At 41.2% G+C, this 24,964-nt stretch overlaps 1 protein-coding gene and 1 long non-coding RNA gene across 2 annotated transcripts in view; one reads left to right on the top strand and one right to left on the bottom strand.

The window, feature by feature from the left end:
* Nucleotides 1-18,753, top strand: part of ankrd52a (ankyrin repeat domain 52a) — a 36,335-nt gene extending 17,582 nt beyond the window's left edge. Inside the window, exons 12-28 of the mRNA XM_034173077.1 lie at nt 41-158; nt 253-321; nt 490-630; nt 9,170-9,232; nt 9,361-9,472; nt 9,604-9,675; nt 10,058-10,259; nt 10,380-10,467; nt 10,571-10,688; nt 11,053-11,272; nt 11,364-11,451; nt 11,579-11,662; nt 12,359-12,504; nt 13,074-13,156; nt 15,607-15,689; nt 16,631-16,722; nt 16,882-18,753. Coding sequence (XP_034028968.1) covers nt 41-158; nt 253-321; nt 490-630; nt 9,170-9,232; nt 9,361-9,472; nt 9,604-9,675; nt 10,058-10,259; nt 10,380-10,467; nt 10,571-10,688; nt 11,053-11,272; nt 11,364-11,451; nt 11,579-11,662; nt 12,359-12,504; nt 13,074-13,156; nt 15,607-15,689; nt 16,631-16,722; nt 16,882-17,153 — 2,051 coding nt within the window. The 3' untranslated portion in view covers nt 17,154-18,753. The remainder of the gene's footprint in view (nt 1-40; nt 159-252; nt 322-489; nt 631-9,169; nt 9,233-9,360; nt 9,473-9,603; nt 9,676-10,057; nt 10,260-10,379; nt 10,468-10,570; nt 10,689-11,052; nt 11,273-11,363; nt 11,452-11,578; nt 11,663-12,358; nt 12,505-13,073; nt 13,157-15,606; nt 15,690-16,630; nt 16,723-16,881) is intronic.
* On the bottom strand, nt 8,373-23,792 carry LOC117512837. Its single transcript, XR_004561390.1, has 3 exons — nt 23,654-23,792; nt 13,918-13,932; nt 8,373-8,393 (listed from the first exon to the last, which is right to left on the bottom strand). It is a non-coding gene; the product is annotated as an uncharacterized LOC117512837 (long non-coding RNA).
* Nucleotides 23,793-24,964: the final 1,172 nt, after the last annotated feature.

Below are 24,964 nucleotides of genomic sequence, written 5' to 3'. Positions count from 1 at the left end.
CCAGTTACCTATTACTCATTGTTTTTTCATTGTCCTACAGGTCAGCTGTATAGTATAGTTTCATCTATGAGTAAGGAGCATGTACTATCAGCTGGGTTTGACATAAACACCCCTGACAACTTTGGGAGGACCTGTCTACACGCTGCTGCCTCTGGAGGGTAAGATGTGAAATCTCCTTTGGAGCTAGAATTTTAGGATGACTCTGGGGCTCTTATGAAAACTAAATTTCCCTCGTATTGTCTTTTCTTGCAGAAATGTTGAATGTTTGAACTTGCTCTTAAGCAGTGGTACCGATTTGAATAAGAGGGACATAATGGGAAGGTGAGAATCTGGTGATCATTTCTTGATTAGCATCTTGGGCAAAATGTTATTCTTCTTCTCTTTTTCTTCTTTCTGATGCTGTAAAATGTTTTGAAAAAGTCTTCTCTGTATCATTAAAAAAATACTTTAAACCCTGGTTTGTTCTGACCCCTTGCATTGTTTCTATAGGACGCCATTGCACTATGCGGCTGCTAATGGGAGGTACCAGTGCACTGTGACCCTTGTGAGCGCTGGCGCTGAGGTTAATGAGCCTGACCAAACAGGCTGCACCCCCCTGCACTACTCTGCTGCCTCCCAAGCCTTCAGCAGGTGGGACAGCTTGTCTTTCCTTTTCTTCTAAAGACATCAAATTCAAATCTGAAGTCTGCTTCTTCTTCTTCTTCTTTGTCTTTCGGCTGTTCCGTTAGGGGTCGCCACAGCAGATCAATCGTTTCCATCTCACCCTGTCCTCTGTATCTTCCTCTGTCACACCAAGCACCTGCATGTCCTCTCTCAGCACATCCATGAACCTCCTCTTTGGTCTCCCTCTTCTCCTCCTGCCTGGTGGCTCCATCCTCAGCATCCTTCTCCCTATATACCCTGGGTCCCTCCTCTGCACATGTCCAAACCATCTCAATCTCACCTCTCTGACTTTGTCTCCAAACCGTCCCACCTGAGCTGTCCCTCTGATATGTTCATTCCTAATCTTGTCCATTCTTGTCACTCCCAAAGAGAACCTCAACATCTTCAGCTCTGCCACCTCCAGCTCTACCTCCTGTCTTTTTGTTAGTGCCACTGTCTCTAAACCATACAACATAGCTGGTCTCACTACTGTCTTGTAAACTTTCCCCTTCACTCTTGCTGATATTCTTCGGTCACAAATCACTCCTGCCACCTTTCTCCATCCACTCCACCCTGCCTGCACTCTCTTCTTCACCTCTTTACCACACTCTCCATTACTTTGAACAGTTGACCCCAAATATTTAAACTCATCTACTTTCACCACTTCTACTCCTTGTAACTGCACTATTCCACTGGGCTCCCTCCCATTCACACACATGTACTCAGTCTTGCTTCTACTGACTTTCATTCCCCTTCTCTCCAAAGCATATCTCCACTTCTCCAGACTAGACTCAACTTGCTCTCTACTCTCACTACAGATCACAATGTCATCTGCAAACATCATAGTCCATGGGGACTCCTGTCTGATCTCATCCGTCAACCTGTCCATAACCACTGCAAACAAGAAAGGACTCAGAGCTGATCCTTGGTGTAATCCCACCTCCACCTTGAATGAGTCTGTCATTCCGACTGCGCATCTCACTGCTGTCACACTATTCTTGTACATGTCCTGCACCCTAACATACTTCTCTGCCACTCCAGACTTCCTCATACAATACCACAACTCTTCTCTTGGCACCCTATGACAAGCTTTTTCCAAGTCCACAAACACACAACGTAACTCTTTCTGTCCTTCTCTGTACTTTTCCAACAGTATTCTCAGAGCAAACATTGCATCTGTAGTGCTCTTTCTCGGCATGAAACCATATTGCTGCTCACAGATCTTCACCTGTTTTCTAAGCCTAGCTTCTACTACTCTTTCCCATAACTTCATGCTGTGGCTGATCAGCTTTATGCCTCTGTAGTTACTGCAGCTCTGCACATCACCCTTGTTCTTGAAAATAGGAACCAGCACACTTCGTCTCCACTCCTCAGGCATGCTCTCACTTTCCAAGATTTTATTAAACAATCTGGTTAGAAACTCTACTGCCATCTCTCCTAGACATTTCCATGCCTCCACTGGAATGTCATCTAGACCGACTGCCTTTCCACTCTTCATCCTCTTCATAGCAGCCCTCACTTCTTCCTTGCTAATCTCTTGTACTTCCTGATTTACTCTCACCACATCATCCAGCCTTTTCTCTCGCTCATTTTCTTTATTCATCAACTCTTCAAAATATTCTCTCCACCTTCTCAGCACACACTCCTCACTTGTCAGCACATTACCATGTGCATCTTTTACCACCCTAACCTGCTGCACATCCTTTCCAGCTCTATCCCTTTGTCTTGCCAATCGGTACAAGTCCTTTTCTCCTTCCTTACTATTCAACTTCTTGTACAGCTCGCAATATGCCTTTTCCTTTGCTTTTGCCACTTCTCTTTTCGCCTTACGCCGCATCTCCTTGTACTCCTGTCTACTTTCTTCATCTCTCCGACTATCCCAAAACTTTTTCGCGGACCTCTTCATTCCACCACCAAGTCTCCTTGTCTTCCTTCCACTGTCCAGATGTCATACCCAGTACTGTCCTAGCTGTCTCCCTCACCACATCTGCAGTACTTTTCCAGTTGTCCAAAATTGCTTCCCCTCCAACCAGTGCTTCTCTCGCCTGCTTGCTAAATTTCACACAACAGTCTTCCTCCTTCAGCTTCCACCATCTGATCCTTTGTTGAGCTCTCTCTCTTCTTCTTCTTTACCTCTAAAGTCATCCTACAAACAACCATCCTGTGCTGTCTAGTGACACTCTCTCCTGCTACCACCTTAGTCTGTGATTTCTTTTAGCTTGCATCTCCTATAAAGAATGTAGTCCACCTGTGTGCACCTTCCTCCACTCTTATATGTTACCCTGTGCTCCTCCCTTTTCTTAAAGTAGGTATTCACCACAGCCATTTCCATCCTTTTTGCAAAATCATCTACCATCTGTCCTTCCCCATTCCTATCCTTGATACCATATCTACCCATTACTTCCTCATCACCTCTGTTCCCTTCACCAACATGCCCATTGAAGTCTGCTCCTATCACCACTTTTTCATGCTTGGGCACACTCTCCACCACCTCATCTAACACACTCCAGAAATCTTCTTTCTCCTTCATCTCACAACCAACCTGTGGGGCATATGCACTGATGATATTCATCATCACCCCTTCAATTTCCAACTTCACACTCATCACCCTGTCAGACACTCGCTTAACCTCCAACACACTTTTCAAAGTCCCCACTCTCATTTCCACCCTTCTAGTTTTCTTCTTCTCCCACTGTTCATGGCAACGTTTTCCTCCTCTTCTTTGTCGTCTTCGCCCAGCAGTAGCCCAATTTCCACCGGCACCCTGTTGGGCAATAGCACCGGTGGCGGACGTTGTTAACCCGGGCCGCGACCGATCCGGTATGGGAATTCAATTCTGAGTCTGCATAGTTCGGTTGGCTTGTTTTACGCCGGATGCCCTTCCTGACGCAACCCTCCTCATTTATCCGGGCTTGGGACCGGCACTCAGAATGTACTGGCTGCACACCCCATGTGGCTGAGTTGAAGTCTGCTGTTCCTCCAAAATGTTATTAGTAGGGGTGTCACGGTACACAGGAGTCACAGTTCAGTTCATATTTGAGTTTAGGCATTATGGTTCAGTACGAGTTTGGTTTTTACATACAATACACATACAAAACACAGTTAATCTGTGACCAGCAGAGATCTGCTGTCAGCCAATTGAGTGGTGTGAGGCAAAGTGTAGCTGTAAAATTTATTTTTTCATGAAATGTTTGTGGATTGGATCTGTTGTCATTTGTGTTGAGATGAATTTACTGTGCGGTGCGTTGAGTGCTTTGTTTTGTTTTGGGTTTTTTTGTTTGTTTTGTTTTGTTGTTTTTTTGGTTTTATGTCATGTGATGCATCATGCAAGACCGCCTTCAATATTTTGTTGATTTTTAAGTTTGTTTTGCAGAAATGACAGCATCTCAAAGTGTCATTCTGTACAGAATTGAAGTCATTGTACGTAGTGTCACTATTCGGCGGTCCTCTCATCTGTGAAATTTTACACTAATTTGTACAAAACTTTTGTCATAAGTTGGTGGCATCTGTGTATACTTGTGTGCCGTTGGATTTCATAAGGGCACATCCATTCACAGCAAATATGTATCAGTGCGCTTTCCCTTTTAGGTTTGTATTTCAGAAGGTGTTTTAATCTATTTAGTTTATGCTTCAAAAGTTTCTGGATCACTCCTTGTTTCCTCTGTTTGCCAGAGAGCAGGCTGAGATTGGCCCCGTCCTCCTGCACAGAAGGCCACACAGTCTGTGGACATCAGCAGTGCAGTTCGATCAAATGTTGGTGACTTATGGAAACAAATGCACATGTGTATAGATCATGCTGTGCAGACTAATACCGTTTATTCTGTTTACAGTTCTGTGCACCGAACTGTCACATTTGTGTACAGTATGGTTCAGTACAAATACAGTAAAACTCACCTAAACCGTCATCGTATAAACTGGATATTCGCAGTCACTGGGGAAAAAAGTAAAAGTACCAATGCTTTTGTTTTTTTTTTTGTTTGTTTGTTTGTTTTGTTCTCCATGTAATAAATACCGTATCTATCGGATTTTGTGTAACAGATTTTCGGTCTCATTGGACAAAACGTCCCGCCCCTTGGTCATGCATTCCCATTTAAAACCCCTCACATATACCAGACAGAGCAGTCTAGACTTGCTCAGTAACGGAGGTACAAAATGAAGTTCAGCACTGACACTCTCAGATTCAAGGAAAGTGGGTACCATATTTCCGTGATTAAAAGACCAGCCATTTTTTTTTTTTCCAAACTGTGCTCAGACACAGGGCCTAAACGAGGCAGGGCGTAATTCAAGGCCGGTGATTATTAACAATTCTGCTTGTTGCCTGCACTGTAATATGGTGTTGAGTGTCTCACATATCTAGGGGTGTGATGAACCAAACCTCTTTAGATCCGAGCCCTCTGTGTGGCTGTGAACTCGTGCGCCTGCTAAATCGGATTTCTCACTTTTCTGGTTTCAGTCCTTCCTCTCCTGTCATATTTTAAGTGTTTTTGCAGTGTACGCGCTGGTTACATTTCGATCATGGATGAAATGCATTTGGCAGAAAAGTCTGTAAATATGACCAACTTTACAACACAGAGTTGGAAAAAAGCACTCAAATGATCTGCAGTTCATGGAGGAAATTGTATGTACCATATCGTTGGTTTGGAGGTTGATGATTGTTTTATACATATAACGGATTTGTCCATGTACGAGGTCTATTAGAAAAGAAACCGACCTTTTTATTTTTTCCAAAAACTATATGGATTTGAATCACGTGCGATTACATCAGCCAACCTTGAACCCTCGTGCGCATGCGTGAGTTTTTTCACGCCTGTCGGTTACGTCATTCGCCTGTGGGCAGGCTTTGAGTGAGGAGTGGTCCACCCCTCCCGTCGGAATTCCTTTGTCTGAGAAGTTGCTGAGAGACTGGCGCTTTGCTTAATGAAAATTTTTTCAGAACCTGTGAGGCACATCAAAGTGGACACCATTCGAGAAATTCAGCTGGTTTTCGGTGAAAATTTTAACGGCTGATGAGAGATTATGGAGTGTTACTGTCGCTTTAAGGACTTCCCACAGAGCGGGACGTCGCGCAGCGCTCCGAGGCGCCGTCATCAGCCTGTTTTGAGCTGAAAACCTCCAAATTTAAGTCTCTGTTGACCCAGGACGTCGTGAGAGAACAGTAGAGAAGCTTGAATCTTCGACTGGACTGGGTTGCTTGACGTGAGGACGTGTCGCTTCAAATCACAGAAGCTTCCTCCGCTAAAATTCTTGCTCTGGTGGTCTGACTTCTGTCTTGACTCTTGTAGAGAAGAATAAACCAGAAGCCAACAAAAGCTGGAGTTTTTTAACCTAACCAGACCCCTCCTACCGAGAGGCTGACTGCTATAGGCTAGTTACTAAACAATAACTCTAATTAGCACCTATTGTGCTCTAGTTAGCACCCTCCTAATGACAGGACGGAAGCCTCCGCTGATGGCTCTCTTGACTCTCTCCTGATGACGTGAATGACTCATTACCATGAACAAAAGACTGAAACTGCTTTGACCTGAGTACCACATTGTAAACAGGGGACAAAGCGTGTCTGAGACCTGCTCCGCGGTTAAGGCTGGGTTTCAACTGTTTTACAAAGAATGCTACCTTGACACCTCTCTCAAACCATTTCTTCTCTCTGGCTAAGATTTTAACTTCCTTGTCCTCAAACGTGTGGTTAGTGTCTTTCAGGTGGAGATGAACTGCAGACTGAGGTCCACTGGCGACCTCTCTGCGGTGCTGGTATAGCCTCTTGTGTAAAAGTTGCTTTGTCTCACCTATGTAGTGTTCATTACAGTTTTCCTGACATCTGATATGATACACTACATTGCTCTGTTTGTAACTAGGGATCCTGTCCTTAGGGTGAACTAATTTCTGTCTCAAGGTGTTGACTGGTTTAAAGTAAACTGGGATTTTGTGCTGGCTGAAGATCCTCTGTAGTTTTTCCCCTACTCCTGCTAAATAAGGGAGAGACACTCCTCTTCTTCTTGTCTCAGTCTCCTGTCTATCTGGTCTCTTTGTTTTCTGGGACCTCTGTACTTTGTCCAGGGACCAACGTGGGTACCCACATACTGTGAGGGCTTTCCGTACAAGTTGTTGCTCTTTAGCCCTTCCCTCTGCAGTTGTGGGCACCTGTAGGGCTCTGTGTTGAAGAGTCCTGATCACCCCGAGCTTGTGTTCAAGGGGGTGGTTTGAGCCAAAGAGCAGATATTGGTCCGTGTGAGTGGGTTTTCTGTAAACCTCTGTCTGGAGCTGCCTGTTCTCTCCAATCGTAACATCACAGTCCAAGAAGGCTAAATGGTTGTTTCTGGCATCCTCACGTGTGAACTTGATATTGGAGTCCACCGAATTGATGTGTTCTGTAAAGTCCTCGACCTCCTGTTGCTTGATTTTAACCTATGTGTCATCGTGAGAGAACAGAGAACTTTCAGAAGAGATCGGGATCAGCAGTTTATCCGGACATTCCACTGTTAAAGGAGATTTTGTAATGAAAGACGTGCGGACGGATTGGTGTGTTGGTAGGCAGCCGGCGCGGCGCGCCGCCACAGGAAAAACACCTCCGTGTTGATAACCATTTGTAAAAACCAGGCGGCTTGTGATGGCTTTCAGTTGAGTGAGTATCTGAGAAATTGTTTAACAGCTGGACATGTTCCAACTTGTCCTTAAGGCTTCCAACGGAGGTGTTTTTCCTGTGGCACCGCCAATCCGTCCGCACAGCTTTCATTACAAAATCTCCTTTAACAGTGGAATGTCCAGATAAACTGCTGATCCCGACCTCTTCTGAAAGTTTTCTGTTCTCTCACGACGTCTTGGGTCAACAGAGGCTTAAATTTGGAGGTTTTCAGCTCGAAACAGGCTGACGACGGCGCCTCGGAGCGCTGCGCGACATCCAGCTCCGTGGGAAGTCCTTAAAGTGACAGTAACACTCCATAATCTCTCATCAGCTGTTAAAATTTTCACCGAAAACCAGCTGAATTTCTCGAATGGTGTCCACTTCAATGTGCCTCACAGGTTCTGAAAAAATTTTGATCAAGCAAAGCGCCAGTCTCTCAGGAAGTTCCCAGACAAAAGAAATCCGACGAGAGGGGTGGACCACTCCTCACTCAAAGCCTGCCCACAGGCGAATGACGCAACCGACAGGCGTGAAAAAACTCACGCATGCGCACGAGGTTTCAAGGTTGGCTGATGTAATCGCACGTGATTCAAATCCATATAGTTTTTGAAAAAAATTAAAAGGTCGGATACTTTTCTAATAGACCTCGTATATGTATGTATGTGTGTGTGTGTGTGTGTATATGTGTATATATATATATATATATATATATATATATAATGGATTTAGATTATAACATGCAATTCGCTGGTCCATCTGATCCGATATATGCGAGTATTACTGTACTTGTTCTGTGACACCCCTGGTTATTTTGTAAAATATCAACAGAACGGAAAGCAGATCAGATGATCAGTGTAGTGTAAATGCCGCAGTACCATCTCACAAGTAATATACTAGCTAGAGAATGATGGGGAATTTTTAGAGACATCCAGCTGGGACTCGACAAAACAAAATTGCAACACAAGTTAAAGTGAAGGGGGGGTGACATCAGGTTTTTGCAAGTATGACAACTATTTCCAGCAGACTATTTCCATTAAATTTATCAACTGAAACTACTTGGCATTCTGTCAGTTGCCAAACTACAAAACAGTTTTTGCTTTTGTCAGTTTAGTGTAGTGTGTGTGTGTGTGTGCTTGCGCTACGTTCAGCCAAATAGTGTTTCTGAAAGTCAAACTGTTGTCATTTTGTTGTTTGAAAAGAAGTGTGCTGTTACTTATTACTGCTGCTGTTTCATGTCCTTCCTTTCGTTAGCTAGAGCTAGTGGACAGTCAAAAGTAGAAGAAATCTCCTTGTTAAAAAAATGGTACTGCTTCAAATTCATTTCTAAAGCTTTATTTAAAGCGGTTTGTCCTCTGCATCTTGGGTGGTAATATTAGCTCAGTAAATGAAGTGCAGTGCTGTCAGGGGCGTCTCTAAAGGTTGCCTGTCATATTTTAGAACTTGGTGGAGTAATTATGGGCACTCTGTCTTTAAGTCACATGAGGTGCTGCAGTATCTTTGTATGAGTGAGCTAATCTGGTAAATTTGCCTACACTTAACTGGTTTCGGAGACCATTAACACACGTCTGGAGTTTTTAAAAGTGAATCATCTATTGCATTTAGACTATTTATTTATTGTATTTTCCTGAAATGTAAAGCTGCTGGATTTTGAAAATCGCAAACAAGCTTCTTTTTAACCTTCTTGGTTTCATCTGTCATCATGCCATGCAAATAACATTTTTATTAATGTAGCTAATTTGAAAAGCAGGATTAATAGGTGATTCATTTTCATGGCTGTGTTTTCACTGAAAATTAATGCCTATGTGTTAAGGCCATAGGCATTCATTCTTGTCATGATTTATAATGTCATAACCTATCTAAATTTAAATTTATTAAAGGAGAGCTTTTTTTTTTTTTTTATCATTTCAGAGTTGATCGCCATTTTTCTGAAAACCATCCAAATGATGAGGATGAAGCTAAAGAGTCCTACTTGTAAGGTTTTTCTTTCAGCTAACTATGACCAATATGATGAGCACTTTGAATTTAGTAAAGATTTATTGTTGGAAAAGTTGCCTGAAGTCCTTTGAAATTAAAATATTTATATATGCTTTTTTTCCCAGTTGCTTGGAGCATCTTTTGGACAATGGTGCTGATCCGTCAATGGTCAATTCAAAGGGTTATAGTGCTGTTCACTATGCAGCTTATCATGGCAACAAACAGAACCTGGAGCTGGTACGTTTGGACTGAATTTTGTATTGGCCATATGTGTTCTAAACAAATCCTGGTTTTAATAATATTGGTGTTCCTAATTATGAAGTTAAATTATATACATTGTTCACTTTGATTGTATTTTAACTTTTAAGCTCCTGGAGATGTCCTTTAATGCACTAGGAGACATTGAGAGCAGCATTCCCGTCAGCCCATTGCATCTGGCTGTAAGTGTTTTTGCAATTTACCAATTCTGTATTCAGATGCCTAATTGAAGCTTGGCATAAATGATTTGAATCTTGATTTCTCCCCACTGCAACTCATTTTGGTTGGTTGGAATATGACCCCATGAACTAAGATGGTGGAAAAATGTCGTCACACTACCTTGCAGATTTGTTGAATACTCACAAATGGATATTTGTTTGAAATTGTCAATCTTCTGTTAGTCAACATCAGCCAAGAGAATACAGTCTGAACATTCCAGCTTTGTTAAGACAAAGACTACAGCAATGATTGTTGAGTGGTTTGGAGGTTTTGTAAGTTGTGTAGTATGGCATTAGGGTGAATTGTGAGTATGTACAAAGCTGTGACTGTTCCTCTGCTTTACAGGCTGATAAGGGTCACTGGCAGGCTCTCCATGTGCTGACAGAGACTGCAGCTTATGTGGACATGCAGGATGCTTCAGGGCGTTCTGTGCTTTACTTGGCTGCTCAGAAAGGCTTCGCCCGCTGTGTGGAGGTGCTGTTGGCTCAGGGGGCTTCCTGTCTTCTCAATGACAACCGCCTCATGTGGACGCCTATTCATGTTGCAGGTATGTTAATTTCTCTTTGATACCTCAAGGCATATGAGTGTTTTCATATATTGAATCGAATGAATTTGATGTCTGTGTAAACACACATTCTCCCACCATCTGCTTATTTTTCCATCATAGCTGCCAATGGTCACTCGGACTGCCTACGCATGATGATTGATTATGGAGAAGAGGGGGATCTCACTAATGCTGCTGACAAATTTGGCCAGTGAGTGGATCAATACAACGGAAAGACTTTTTTTTTTTTTAATCTTAGATTTAAAAATAATGTTTTCACTGTAAAAATGTAATTGTTTTGTCTGGACCCCCAGGACTCCCTTAATGTTAGCTGTTCTCGGAGGTCACACTGACTGTGTTCATCTCCTGCTGGAGAAGGGTGCCTTGCCAGATGTCAAGGACAAGAGGGGGAGCACAGCTTTGCACAGAGGGGTATGATTCAAACAGTTTTCTGACTGTTCATTGTTGTACAAAAAAAAGTGTGTATGGTGTAAAGGTGTGGAGAGTTTGTCTGTCTGTATGAGGCCCTGTGATAGATTGGCGTCCTGTCCATAGTGGAACTGGACCACTCTTTCTTGTAATTTGACTTTAGACAGACTGTAGGATTGTTGTTTGAGATGTCTACTAAAGGTCACTGTCAGGATAATTAGTCTTGTTGTCTAGCAAGTTACGATTGTGAGCCCTTAGAATATATAAACTTGAAATGTTAAGACATGCCATCCTATTTTTCACATTTTGTGTTTTACCCGTTGTGCATTAGTGGAGGTGATGTCATCGCTTTCTGGTCTTTGTTTAGGCGGTGTTGGGTCACAGCGATTGTGTCGTAGCGCTGGTGGAGCATAAAGCTTCTGCGCTGTGTCAGGATATTCAAGGTAGGACTCCGCTGCACTATGCCGCATCCAGAGGCCACACAGAGATCCTGGTCAGTCTGCTACATGCTGCCATGGCAACAGACCCACAAGATAAACTGCTGGACAGCAAACAATACACCCCATTACACTGGGCTGCTTACAAAGGTTTGCTCAGTTTTATCTACTGGAAATGGCTCAGGGCTCAAACCTAGGTGTTGTGCAACATCCACTGTCTAATAAGTGCATCTTTGTTCAGGACACGAAGACTGTTTGGAGGTTTTACTTGAATTCAAAACATTTGTGCATGAAGATGGAAACCCTTTCACCCCACTGCACTGTGCTCTGTGAGTATGCGGATAACATCAGCTCTTGTTCCATGGTGTCAGTGCTAATTACTCACAAAAACGCTGCACGTTGTGGGCTTAGTTGATCCCATCATTTCATTAACACACTCTTCTGTCTGGCCTGTAGGATGAACGGCCACAGCGGTGCTGCAGAGAAGCTGCTGGAGTCTGCTGGTATCTACAGTATTAACAGCAGAGATGCCAGTGGAAGGTAAGGCTATAGGATATAAGCAGGCAGTGCAGTGGTTAGCACCGTCGCCTCATATCAAGGACGTCATGAGTTCAAAGCCAAGCTGTGTGTTTGCTGTGTGTCACAGGTCTGAAATATACTTGTGGTGTTAGCCTGTGGAAAACAGCTGTTTGTCAGAGCACTCTGATTCTGGTGCTGTCCCATTTTTTGACATGTAGCCAGATGCTGGGCCTTCAGTCTGTTTCTCAGGCCTGTTTTTGTCCTGAAAAACAAAACACTGTGATATAATTAATGCTGAAGGAAAGAGAACATTACTTTATCCTGATCATGGTTGAAAATTCTGTCTGGCACTTTAGAATGGAGGCGGACATGATCAGCCGTACTGTAGCTAGAAGGCAGAGGTTTGGGTATATTTCTGCCAGTTCATCTATGAATGAATGAATTTTATTTTTTCGGCACACAGATCAGCAGTAACAAAACTCATAAAAGGAACAAATCATTCTGAAATAGTTCTGGGTTTTGGGATGAATTTCCTAGTTAGGGTGTTTGGCATTGACATGCTGGTTATTTCATCTGAGCTAACCACTTCTGTAATCAAATCACTGAGTGTTCCTTTGAAAAATGGACAGTTCTAGACAGTGGCAAGAGACTGACAAAAAAACCTGACAAACTGTAACAGTGGACGTGCACTAAAGGACTGTTTCTGTATGCCTGTAGGACCCCAATACATGCTGCTGCATTTGCTGAGGATGTAGCGGGTCTTCAGCTAGTGCTTCGCCATGGGGCAGAGATTAATGCAGTGGACAAAAGCGGGTGCTCTGCTCTGATGGTGGCTGCTGATAAGGGGCACAGTGGCACTGTGGGTATGTGTACTGAGAAAGATTAGTGCTTACTAAGTACAGTCCATTCATCACTGGCTGTGCATTTAATTTATTACATCACCTTAGAATACAAAGCTGTATGTCAGCTTGAATAAGTCTCTTATGGTTGTATTTGTGATTGCAGTTTTCTTCTACATTTTACTTTGCTGAAATGGCCATTTTTGTGCATTTGTAGTTGAAAGGATATATCTCCACTCTATGTTAAATTGACCACCCTCATTTGTAATACATGTTTAACCACTGCACACATAACATAGCTTGGGATTCAACTTCAATTCCGCATATCTTCTGTTAGCAAGGATGTCAAATATTTAAATAGTTACACACAATGTAGCTTTGCAGTGTTCACAGAAAATACCCTGCTGTGTTTTATTGGTATTTTTGTCCTACAATAAACATCAGTTAATGGGGGAATTATGGGATAAAATAAACACTGAGTTTCATTAGGCTTAATGTAATGTGGCTGAAATGTCTTTAATAACTCTGACAGCAGTTGCTGTAATTATATCAGATGAACCATAGTTGTGCAACATAAATGTTTTGTGTTCTAGCCATCCTCCTTCACCGGGCCAAGGCTGACCTGACACTGCTGGATGAGAACAGGAACACTGCCCTGCACCTGGCCTGTAGCAAGGTATGCAGCCTTACACTGAGTAATAACATCCTGTTACTCAAACCCATAACTGCTCTGACTTTTAATGTGGTCAGATTGAATAAGAAATAATTTTTTCACTGCTTTATTTAATGTAATAATTTGCCGCCGGAGTATTGGAGCAGTCTATCTTCATTATCATCTACCACAGAGTGAGGGAGACGGATCCAGGAATTGTTTCATCTGTATCTGTTCTGTCTGGATTTTACTGAATAGAACTGCATGAAATTTGCCAGTAGTCCTAACTGAGTTTGAAGTGGTAGTTTGTGTGCGTATTTCTGAGTGTTATGAGCAGTGTTGTTCTTTTGATAGGTTTGGCAGAGTTGCCGACAGCTGTGCCTGCTGCTGCTGATAACTCAGTCTACTGAATGTGCTCCACAGTAAAAGCATATTGAAGTTAGACAAATGGCAGCTGTACTGAGTGAAATAACATCAGCATTCAGGCAAACGTAAACAGATTTTTGGGAGATTAACAAGATAAACTAACTTTACGTACTTAAAAGGATCTGTGGTGCTTCTTTTAGTGTTTGAGTTATAAGAAGGCATTTGTGTTGGGGAGAACATTGGATAAGACATTGTGTTGTTTGAAGCCCTGCGCTTCTATGTGTGTGTGTTTATGTGAAAAATCTCTTCCAGCCCTCTTTAGACCCTGTTCATTTGGCAGTCGGATTCAGTCTGGACTTCTTTCTACACACGTCAGACCTGCTTATCCTACACATGTCCAAACTCAGTCTGGCTCGAACTCCGTGTGTGTGTGTCTGTCCGTCCTGATTTATGCTGTGTTCAGATGTCGGCATTAGAAGAACTGATCTCGGCAGTCATAGCAGAGTTTAGAAACCTAGTGTGGGTTGAGCTATATAGAAAACAATCCTGCTTATATCTGGTTTGTGCCATTCAGATTCTGAAAAAAATCTATCCGGCTCGAACAAGATTGCCAACCTTAGTATGAACGGGGTCCAAATCAGCTACACGGCAGCAAATGTCTTCACTCAAGTGGAAATGTTTTCCATCACTGGGAACATGTCATTACCAACATCTGAACCACATTAATGCACGTTTATTGCATCAGATCAGCGGAAGTCAGTCTGAGACAACAGCATTAAGTGATTATCGCCTCACTTCTGCTTAAAACTTCACTCATCATCTATCTCAGCGACAGATCTCTGAAGATCTTTTGTACAACAATCATTTCCACATAAATTTAGCATTATTTCATAATAAATTACAGAAAGTCCTAAAAATCACCTGAGATTAATGAAACCTGGCATGTCTTGTCTGACTCTACACCTAAACCAATCAGAGTGAATAATGTAATTATTAACCATCAGATGGCAAAGTAAAACCTCTTAAATCACGAACAAACCATTGTGACACCACTTCCCTGAAGAAGTCAATGGTGCCTCCTTTTTTTTCAGTAAGCAGCTTACTTAATAATTGTCCCACTAATTCGCCCAAAAGAGAGTAAGCAAACATTACATACACAAATGTCCTTTTTTTTCCCAAGACAAAACAAAACATTACTCATTGGAGAAATTAGTTTAAACTTCATTAAAATTCTCTATCATTGATTGAATCCAATAATGTTTTAAAACTAGCTTATTTTATAGACATATTTGATTTGTAAATGTTTGGTTGCCCTATATTTTCTCTTCTTTTCTTATTTGTAAATACTATACAATAAGCCCCTTATGTTCTTGGATTTTTATTTTCATGTATGCAGCTATTTCAGGATTTTATACAGGACCTGTTTTGTTTGGATTTGATTGATCACAGAGGTGGTGTCGTAATGGTTTGCACGTGATTTAAGAGGTTTTACTTTGCCATCTGATAGTTAATATTTACATTATTCCCTTTGATCAGTTTGAGTGTACAGTGACTCAAATGCGCCGGTGTCATGATGATTTTTAGGACTTTATGCAATTTGATATGAAATGATGTTGAATTCATTTGGAAACGATTGTTGTACAGAAGCTTCAGAGATCTGTCGCTGAGATGGATGATAACTGGAGTGAAGTTTCAAGCAGAAACAAGGCGATAAATCGCTTGACGCCGTTGTCTCCGACTAACCTCCATGTCAGAGAGGTGGGCTGTCACTCAAACCTCGCTCTCCAGAGATAACCAATCACAACAGAGCCAGTGCCGACCTGGTTACCTCTCCCAAAGTGCCATAACGTTTGGGCGAGCGAGTAGAAATCCCTTCGCAGCACCTTTTCCCTCACTCGAGGAGCAGTCTCCTCATGCGCACGGTTAATATCTACGCATGTGAAATAATATAATACACCCGCACGCATTTTTTTACACGAGTGTGGGTTTGGCGCTGATCTGACACCATACATGTTCCCTTTGTATGCCTTTGCACCCCCTGAAAATAATTCCTGTTTTGTGGGAGAATAGCAGTACTTCATCTCTCTCTCTCTCCCTCTCTTACTCAGGCTCATGAAATGTGTGCTCTGCTGATTCTGGGGGAGATCCACAGTCCGACTCTTATAAACGCCACCAACAGTGCTCTGCAAATGTGAGAACCCAGTTGGCAACAAAAATGATGCTGTCTGCAATTTTAGTTGCATGGCTTGCGTGTGTGTTAAAATTAGTTAATATTGTCTCGGTATAGTTGCAACACAAAATCTTTTCCCTTGACTTTATTGGGGACAAATTTTTCTTTTTACATCTGGCTTATATGGATCTTACATCGTACCACAAACAGACTGTCCAAGAGAGCTGAAATCCTGACTAAGCGTCCAGTTTTTGATGTTGAATAAGTGTGGTGTGCCTGGACAAGATTTGTAACGTTCCAACACCTACTCCAGTCTTTGTTGACCAGCAGAATTTTTTTTTTTTCTTCCAGTCCTGTTTTTAAATGTTATTTACACTTTTTCCAGGTCTTGAATGCAAGACATCAAGTGAATGATAAATTGATAATTATGATGAGAAAAATGCACAATTGATCTGCTGATTTCCTTGTACTTCTTTCTATTGGGGAAATATCCACTAAATACATGATGAGGCCCCTGCTGCTAACCATCTAGCTCATCTTTCTGGGTCTGATTAAAAGCTGTAGAACAGAATGTTCTTTTTATCCTTCTTGTTTTCCTGACTCCAGATGGCTTGAGCCATATGCCTAACATCAAATCGCTGTGTGTCCTTAGAGACAGAAGGTTAAAAATCAGAGAATTTTGAAGAGCAGGTATAATAATTTGCTCGTCATGGAAACCAGAATGAGCCTTTCTTGCCCTCCAAAATTGCATTCATAAAGATTGCACCAGTTGCAGTGAGGTCTGGAGGCCATATGCTTTTCCTCAAAGTGACAGACAGATGAGCGGTCTGCCTGGTAAACGATGCAAAGGTTTTAGACTGGATCTTTAGTTTTTGGTGTTGGTGTAATGTGTATGTTATAATATTAATATAATAATTGCAAATGAGTTGGTCTGTGGTTGACCCTCCCTCGCTGTCCTTTAGGCCCCTCCATCTCGCAGCACGTAACGGCCTGGCTACTGTGGTGCAGGCACTGCTGAGTAGAGGAGCCACTGTGCTGGCAGTGGATGAGGAAGGTGAGTTACTTCCAAGCTGTGCTAGATTTTTCAGAAAAATTTAGTAGGAATTTTGATAAACTCGTTATAAATGCAGTTTCTGCATAGACTTCAAACTTTTTGAAAAAAAAAAAAAAAAAAACTGTGTGCACTAATGTCAGTGTATTGTTTGTCAATCAGGCCACACTCCAGCCCTCGCCTGTGCTCCCAACAAGGATGTGGCAGACTGCCTGGCCCTGATCCTCTCCACCATGAAGCCTTTCCCCCAGCGGGACCCTTCCTCCTGCTCGTGCTCCTCTCCCAGCGTCGCCTCCACCCCAGGTCTCAACTTGCTGAAGCACTGCGGCATCACTGCTGCCTGTGCACCCCTGCCCAGCAATGGCCTCCACAATGGTTATGTCAAAGACCGTCATGGTGCACCGGTTGGCCTGGATGGGTGTCTGTCTGAGTGAGGTTACATGCCCCCTCAGTCAGCTGCTATCATCATCATCACCACCAGGGGGCTCCTCCCTTTAACATGGCGCAGAGGACCAGGAGAGCACCCACCCACATGTCTGTTCTTTGTGTATGTATGTGTTTGTGCGTCTGTGTGCGTGAGTGTTTGGTCTTCTCTTGAGGTGCAGTCAAACCTAATATGCAATTAGATCCCATTCCTCCATCCCCTAGTAGTGCTTAATACATAATGGTCAGTTGCTCTACAAGGTCACTCAGACTACATATTGAGTCCAAGACAAACATGAGCAATCTGGCCATCGCTAAGTCATCTAACCCTTTAAAACCATGTAGGCATAATTATATAACTAACATCTAAAGAGCATGAAAAACCTCAACTCGCTCTTCATATCATTCAACAGAAGTCATATCATGTTTAATAAGTTGTGGTGACCTTGTAGAGGAATGTGTAGCCTTCCTAAAAGAATTACAAAGAGTTTCCTTATTTAGTTTTATTATTATTGTCCATTAGCCTAGATTTTTATGAAGGAACCACACAAGGGAAAATCTAAATTTAGTTAAGAGTACAATGCTTGTTTACGACAGTACGATGCGAAATTTGGGAACGGGTCACAATGATGTTAATTCCATAGTGAACTTGAACTATACAGCCTAGCGTTGTTTGGCATTTAAAGATAATTTGGTAATGCTGCTGAATACATTATCATGTCTCCTTACAAAGGAGGGCCATGATCAGGTCAGCGTTTTAATATCAATTTGTTATAAATGCTGACTTATTGTTTTAATGATGCTAATTACATGTTTGTTAAGCTAGAATGTTTCTAAGAATATAAGTTATGACCAAAGTTGATCAACACTACTATGGCTATAAATTATTTATTTGAGATGAACTGTACTGTATAGAGAAAGACAATAGATCTTGATATACCTCGTCAACTCGTTTAGCAGCTGCTTCATCTTCACCCAGGGTCCGTAGGCCTAATGTTCTCTTTTTGTAGGACTGGAGAACTACTGTAGGATAGTGACTGACTGAGGCCTTGTTTATTTTTAGATGAAGGCTTTACTAGTAATATCTGCCAACAGCACCTCATCAAAGCATCATATATCTGAGCACATAAATGAACAAGCCATTTCAATTTATTTCCCATCTTTTAACAGTGGGGTTTGTTTGTCGTTTCTTTTTCTTTTCTCAGAATGAGTATGGATTACTTATCGAAAAATTGGTTTTAGTTCTTTGGCAGTCATTTTTGTTTCTGAAGTTGAGCTGCCATCGGCATTGTGGATTTAACAAGCTCTTACTCATGAAGTATTTCTTAGAGCTGGTGAACTAGTCTTAAACATCTAATAGCTTATATCTCAACTTCTCGATGGTCAACTCTGACCTATACTAAAAGACAAGAGTATTGTCAATTTTTTTGTTTTTTATTGGGCAGTTTCCAAGCAATATTTTCTTTTGTCTTTTTCTTTGACGTTATTGAATAGACAATCACTGTCACAAGGGCTTTTGTTTCCCTGGAATGTGTTGTTTTTGTTTTGTTTGTTTTTGTTTTGTTTTCCCCCCCTCTCTCCCTTCTTCTTTTATTCTTATTTCATGAAAAATAATCTAAAGACTAAACAAATGGCTCTGTGTGTGCCGGGCATTTTACTGTCAGTGTCAACACAAATGCACTGGATTGCCTTTATGGCATCTCATGAAATGCCTTTTGACCCATGCCTTCCGTAACACATTGTTTCAGTTGGAATGTGTATAATGACGGAGTGCGATGAGCCCTGAAACTGATTTTTTTTTTTTTACTTATTTTTTTTATTATTATTATTATTTTTTTTTTATTTTTTTTTTTCTCACCTTTTTTTGAAAGCAACAGCACTGGACCACAGTTGCACCACAGTAATCTAGTGCAAGAAAACTGTTTGTCTTGACATTGTCAGTTAGCAGAAAGTTAGTTATCTCATTGGCGCGATTAGGGCAAGATGACAAAAGTGAGAACTTTGCTTAGGCCAATACCTGTTGTTTGATTTCAGGAATAGCAGAAATCCAAATATGTGCTTTTGATCATTTTGTTTGTCATACCATTTCTGGTACTAAGCATACTAATGATGATTGTATCGGACCACTAGAGCTGTTTGTGATTTAGATGTTGTAGCTATGCTGTTGTGTTGTTTGTTTTTAACCATCTGCTGGTGGTTTATCTACACTGAGTCAGATTGTTTTCGTTGGCGTGATGACTTCATATCTATTGAAGTGGCACAATTGCACACATTAGTTGAAGATTGACTGGATAAATAAGGACCTAGATTATGCTTTGTTGTCAAATACCCCTCAGTGTGTTTTACTTGAATTTCTGATGTTGACAGTTTCATTTCAGTGATTTCTCATAGTTTGTGTCTCAGATGATGAGATTTGCAGTTGGCATTTCGGTTGACCTTCCTAACTGACTGAATTGAGATGGATCAAATTGGTGACCTCACCCTCTCCTGGCCTTTGTCCTCTTGATGAGGCAAGCAGTTACATTTTTATTAATATTAGGGATAGGTACATAATCTCAGGATCTGTGCTGAATCGACAGGTAGATTTTATTAGTCTAATCAGATCTCAGCAGGAAAATTGTGTACATTCTTTGAATGGGGTAAAACAGTTCATTTATAATCCAAATCCCACAGCACTTAATTAGATAATAAAGCACGCACTTTAGTACATTCAGGTTCTAAGTGTGCAAAAGGGAGCAGATGTAATGTATGTCCTTATGTTTACATGCATGTGTGTTGCTGCTTAATACACAGAGTTAAGAGTTGCAAACATGATCAAAAGCTGCAACAAAAGTATCTTGGAACAATGCATTAAGAAAGGGGGGTGTCTAAGCACTTGAGGACTGTCCAGTGCCCGTTGACTTTTTTGAGTTCTCCATTTCTGGGCAGCTGGATGAATGAAGTGACTAGGTTAGATTACCCAGCCTACTGTTAACAATACAGAGTCTGGCCAAAGTCACATAAAATCAGTCTAGTGATTCAAGAGACACATCAGGCAGGCTCCTAAAAGATTTTACATACTCTCTGCCATCTGTAGGTGCTGTCACACAGGTGTGTTTGGGCAGGGATTCTTCCTTTAATGATGTCCTTATCTGACCAATAAATGGAGCCGTTGCCCTGTAACTACACAATTTGCAACTTGAATCCTTTTATTGTATCACAGTATTCTTAAAGCATTTTTTTTTTTTGTCTGTCTGTGTGTACCAATGATAACCAAGTGTGCATGGCGATATATCACAATTTTGATATCGTAACAAACAAAAATGGAGCATATACAATATATCTGACGTCAGAAACTAAAAGCAATGAAAGGTCCAATTGTAGCAATAGTGAGTGTGTGTCATAGCGTGCAGCACAAATATTGCACTGCCATCCATTTAGGCCAATTCACTAAATCATAGCATAAATGCCAATGGAAGATTTAAATGCGGGTTGGATGTGTGAATCTTTGGTCACAAATAAGGCCTGTTTGCCAAAATATGTCAAGGGAAAAACCTCTTAGTAAAGCAGCAAGAGGTTTATGTATATGTTCAAGCAGTTTACAGTCTGACCATCAAATCTGAGCCATGAAGTTTGTGACTGAAATGAATGTAGAGTCAGTTTAAAGCGGGATTTTTCTCCCCCACCCCCGACCTTAAACTGTTGCTCTTCATTTATTGTGGATAGATATGATTACAGGTAGCATGTAATAGCCTAAATCTCTGCATATTATTCTGTATGTGTTGTAGTCTTCCTGCACTGAGGGTCCGGATAGGTTTTTGGCCTTACTGTTGAGAATATAGGCGTGCCGTTATGTAATATCACTCTTCCTTATCTATACATATTTGTGTGGCATGTAGCCTACTGGCGAAGTGGGAGGATGAGAGTTCCGATGAATTTGTAACTTTCATGTTCATCCATTCCATTGTGGTTGCCTTACAGTACAGTAAAACAAGAGGCAAAAAGGTCTACAGGCGATACAATCATACATACTCGTAAATAGCCTGTATTTGACAAAAATGCACCTAAGGTACATCCATTTAGTGCCATAGAAACCTTTGTTTGCCTTTAGACATGAATCATATTTACTTGGTCAGTAACTTACTCAGAAAAGCAGGATTATTACACATTTTTCCAGAATTGCATGTCTTTTCACCAGTTATTAGGAAAAAAATAACTATATACATATTTGCATGAAATATTAGTACATAAATGCAAGTTTTCTGTTTTAAAATTTGTATTGATACAAGTCTATTTTATAATTGGACACTTTTGAAGAACATAGTCGGTCCCTTTGGTATTGGCAAAGCAATCCCTAGGTTGTGTGTGCGCGTGCGCGTTGTTCAAAGAAGATGGTTTATAATGTATGTTATATCACTTATTTAAAAAAAACCCTTTGATGTCCAAAATAAAGCATGGTCTACAGTGTATATTTGTATACTGTATATATATATATATATATATACAGTATCCAATTGATTTGCCACAATGGATGTCTTGGTTCTTACTTGAAGTAACGCTGATACATGGCAAATTTTAATTCAGCTCTCTGATCCACTGTTGAGCCTTTTGCCTTAAAAGCTGAAAAGGAAGTGATACCTGGCAGTACCTGGGGGGTTGCATTACCGGTAGAGTTATGCTACTTGGTTAGGTTACGAAAATGCTGGCTAATTCTGGTCTTACTGACGCTTTTGGGTGTCGAGAAGCACACAAATCAGTTGAGGTAGCACATAGCTCCAGATTGCCATGGTGCAGAGATTGTTGTGAGGTTAGGATATCGCCATATTTGCCACTGTGAATCAATTAATTCAGAATATACTCAATAAACAATCAACTTTGGCGTCTCTGTAATCTAGAGCCAAATGACACTAGGGGATAAAAGTGGTGTACCTCAAAAAAAAAAAAATACAGAAAGGAAATTATTAAAATACTTGTACAGCTATGCTAACAAAGAATATTTTTAAAAAAAAAAAATCCTTCTCGTCATGGATAGCATAATTCTGCTTCAACCAGCCTAAATCAGAAATGTATCCACGCAGAAGTGTTTGATTCATGTCTGCAGATGTCTCATGATCCCTACCTTAATAAGGGGCAACATACTGCACCTTGTAATTTCATTGGACCTGCAGTTTTACCTCATCGGTTATCTCTTGTGTGACAATGTTGTCATTGATCCTATAATATGTATGTTTTGTTCCCATCCCCTCTCTCGATGCCAGTCATGTAGGTTCTGTGTGTGTTTGTGTGAGTGGATTTCAGTGTATGCATGTTAATCCTATACATGCACAAGTCCCTCCTTTAGTACAGCAATGCGTTAACTCAATTCAGCATCTTTTTATTTATTACAACCGACAGATGAGGCTGTTGTATGGGGTGAAATGTTTGTTCCAATACAAAGAGAGATGAAAGTAGCTAACAAACTTTACCTCTGTATGTCAAAACAATATGATTTTACTGAATGACTGTTGCTTGCTTGACAGCCTTCCCTGCCTGAACCTTTGATTATTGATTTCACCCCAGCAGTAGGACCTGTGTAATATCGAGCACAGTGGTGGCACGGTGCCTTTTATTTACTACCGAAAGGTACGGTCTTCCATTTGTATTTCCCAGAAGCCTTATAATGGGAAACAGAAATTACATTGAAAATATGACAGTAGACAGGCTTTTATTCCCTCTGAGGATGATAATTTCAACTTGATGTAAAAATTGAGATTTCATTTTTAAAAATAGTCCAAATAACTCGTGTATTAGTGGATTTAAGTGTATTCCCAGTGACTGAGCGCCCCCTTTGGGTGGCAGAATAAATTGCATATTACTGATGCGATTTTTTTTTTTTTTTTTTTTTTTTTTTTTTTTAAACTTCAAATGTTAAATGGATGGGAATAAAGTGTATGAAAGCACAAATCCAAAGAAGGCACCTCTGGGCTCACTCGGCTTTCCCAACGCCATAAAATAGAAGAGCCTTTTTGACCAAATTTAGGAATACATATGAGGAAACAAATCACACTGAAGTGCAGAAAACAGCAGGTTTGATTGTCAGTAACACATTACCTGTAGAAACACCACTGTCTGGGATTTCAGAGAGCTTGCGATTGTTCTTCTGGGCTCTTTGGTGTTCATCAGTGAGTACTAATTACACAATGTTGACCGTGTTGTGGGGCGACGCGGTACCTGTGTTCAAGATCAAGCGATTACATTTAGGCAAACTGTTGTGACTGTTGCAAATCGATTGTGGAGATAGTTTTGTGTTTAAAATTAGGTTAGACTGATGAGTAGGCTTGCAGTAGTACCTGTGTGCAGTGTTAACAGTGTGATCATACTATAGAAGTGGTGTAACTTTTGTGTCTTACTGCGACATTAAGGCATGAGTCATCTCTCAAGCTGACCTCGTTTGAAATAGAGAAAAGATCAAAGTGCAATAACCTTTTGCTTATCTTTGCTTCCTCAGTTGAAAACCTTTATTTAATAAGCCCTTTTTTGTGTGTGTGTTAACACCAAAAGTCACTCTTCTGTAGCAAATGAAGGATTTCAGCAGTCCTCTTGTTTGTACTCAGAGTGGTGGCATTTGATCGTGGCGTGTGATATTCCATTCTTAAAACTGTGATCTACAGCTTTCTTTTAAAACTTCCTGCTCACAGAGAGGACTGTGCACAAGTTGACTGATGGATGTGAGCAGGCGTGTGCATGAATATATATATATATATATATATATATAGATAGATAGATAGATAGATAGATAGGTTTTTTTTTTCACACATTCACTGCATCCAGAAAGTATTTGAAATGCTGCACTTTTTCAACATTTTTTGTTACAGCCTTATTCCAGAATGGATGAAATTGATTTTTTTTTTTCTCCCCCTCAAATTTTTGCAAATTTATTGAGGATAAAATACTAACAAATCACAAGTATTCACAGCCTTTGCCATGAAGCTCAAAATTGAGCTCACGTGCATCCTGTTTCCACCATCCTGATCATCCTTGAGATATTTCTACAGCTTAATTGGAGTCCACCTGGGGTAAATTCAGTTGTTTGCGCATGATTTAGAAGGCACACACCTGTAAACAGATAAGGTCCCACAGTTGACAGTGCATGAAAATTCAGTAAGGTATATCTTATATATTATATTCCAGTTCTAAGGTGGAACTATGCCAGTATACAAAGGTATATCTAAATATCTGGTTTGTGCATGTCAGAGCACAAACCAAGCATGAAGTCAAAGGAATTATCTGTAGACTTCTGAGACAGGATTGTCTTGAGCCACAAATCCGTGGAAGGGTACAGAAACATTTCTGCTGCTTTGAAGGTCCCATTGAGCACAGTGGCCTCCATCTTTTGCAAATAGAAGAAGTTCGGATCCACCAGGACTCTTCCTAGAGCTGGCCGCCTGTCTGAACTGTGTGATTAAGGGAGAAGGGCCTTAGTTAGGGAGGTGACCAAGAACCTGATGGTCATTCTGTCAGAGCTCCAGCATTCCTCTGTGGAGAGGATCCTGGATGAAAACCTGCTCCAGCAGGACAGTGACCCTCAGCACACAGCCAGCATATCAAAGGAGTGGCTTCAGGACAACTCTGTGAATGTACTTGAGTGGCCCAGCCAGAGCCCAGAACTGAATCCATTGAGCATCATCTCTGGAGAGATCTGAAAATGTCTGTGTACCAACACTCCCCATCCAACCTTGGAGCTTGAGGGGTACTGCAAAGAGGAATGAGCAAAACTACCCAAAGATAGGCGCACCAAGCTTGTGGCATCATATTCAAGAAGACTTGAGTCTAATTGCTGCCAAAGGTGCATCAACAAAGTATT

Source organism: Thalassophryne amazonica, chromosome 6, assembly GCF_902500255.1.
Source record: "Thalassophryne amazonica chromosome 6, fThaAma1.1, whole genome shotgun sequence".
Classification (NCBI taxonomy): Eukaryota; Metazoa; Chordata; class Actinopteri; order Batrachoidiformes; family Batrachoididae; genus Thalassophryne; species Thalassophryne amazonica.
This window is presented reverse-complemented; position numbering and strand designations above follow the sequence as displayed.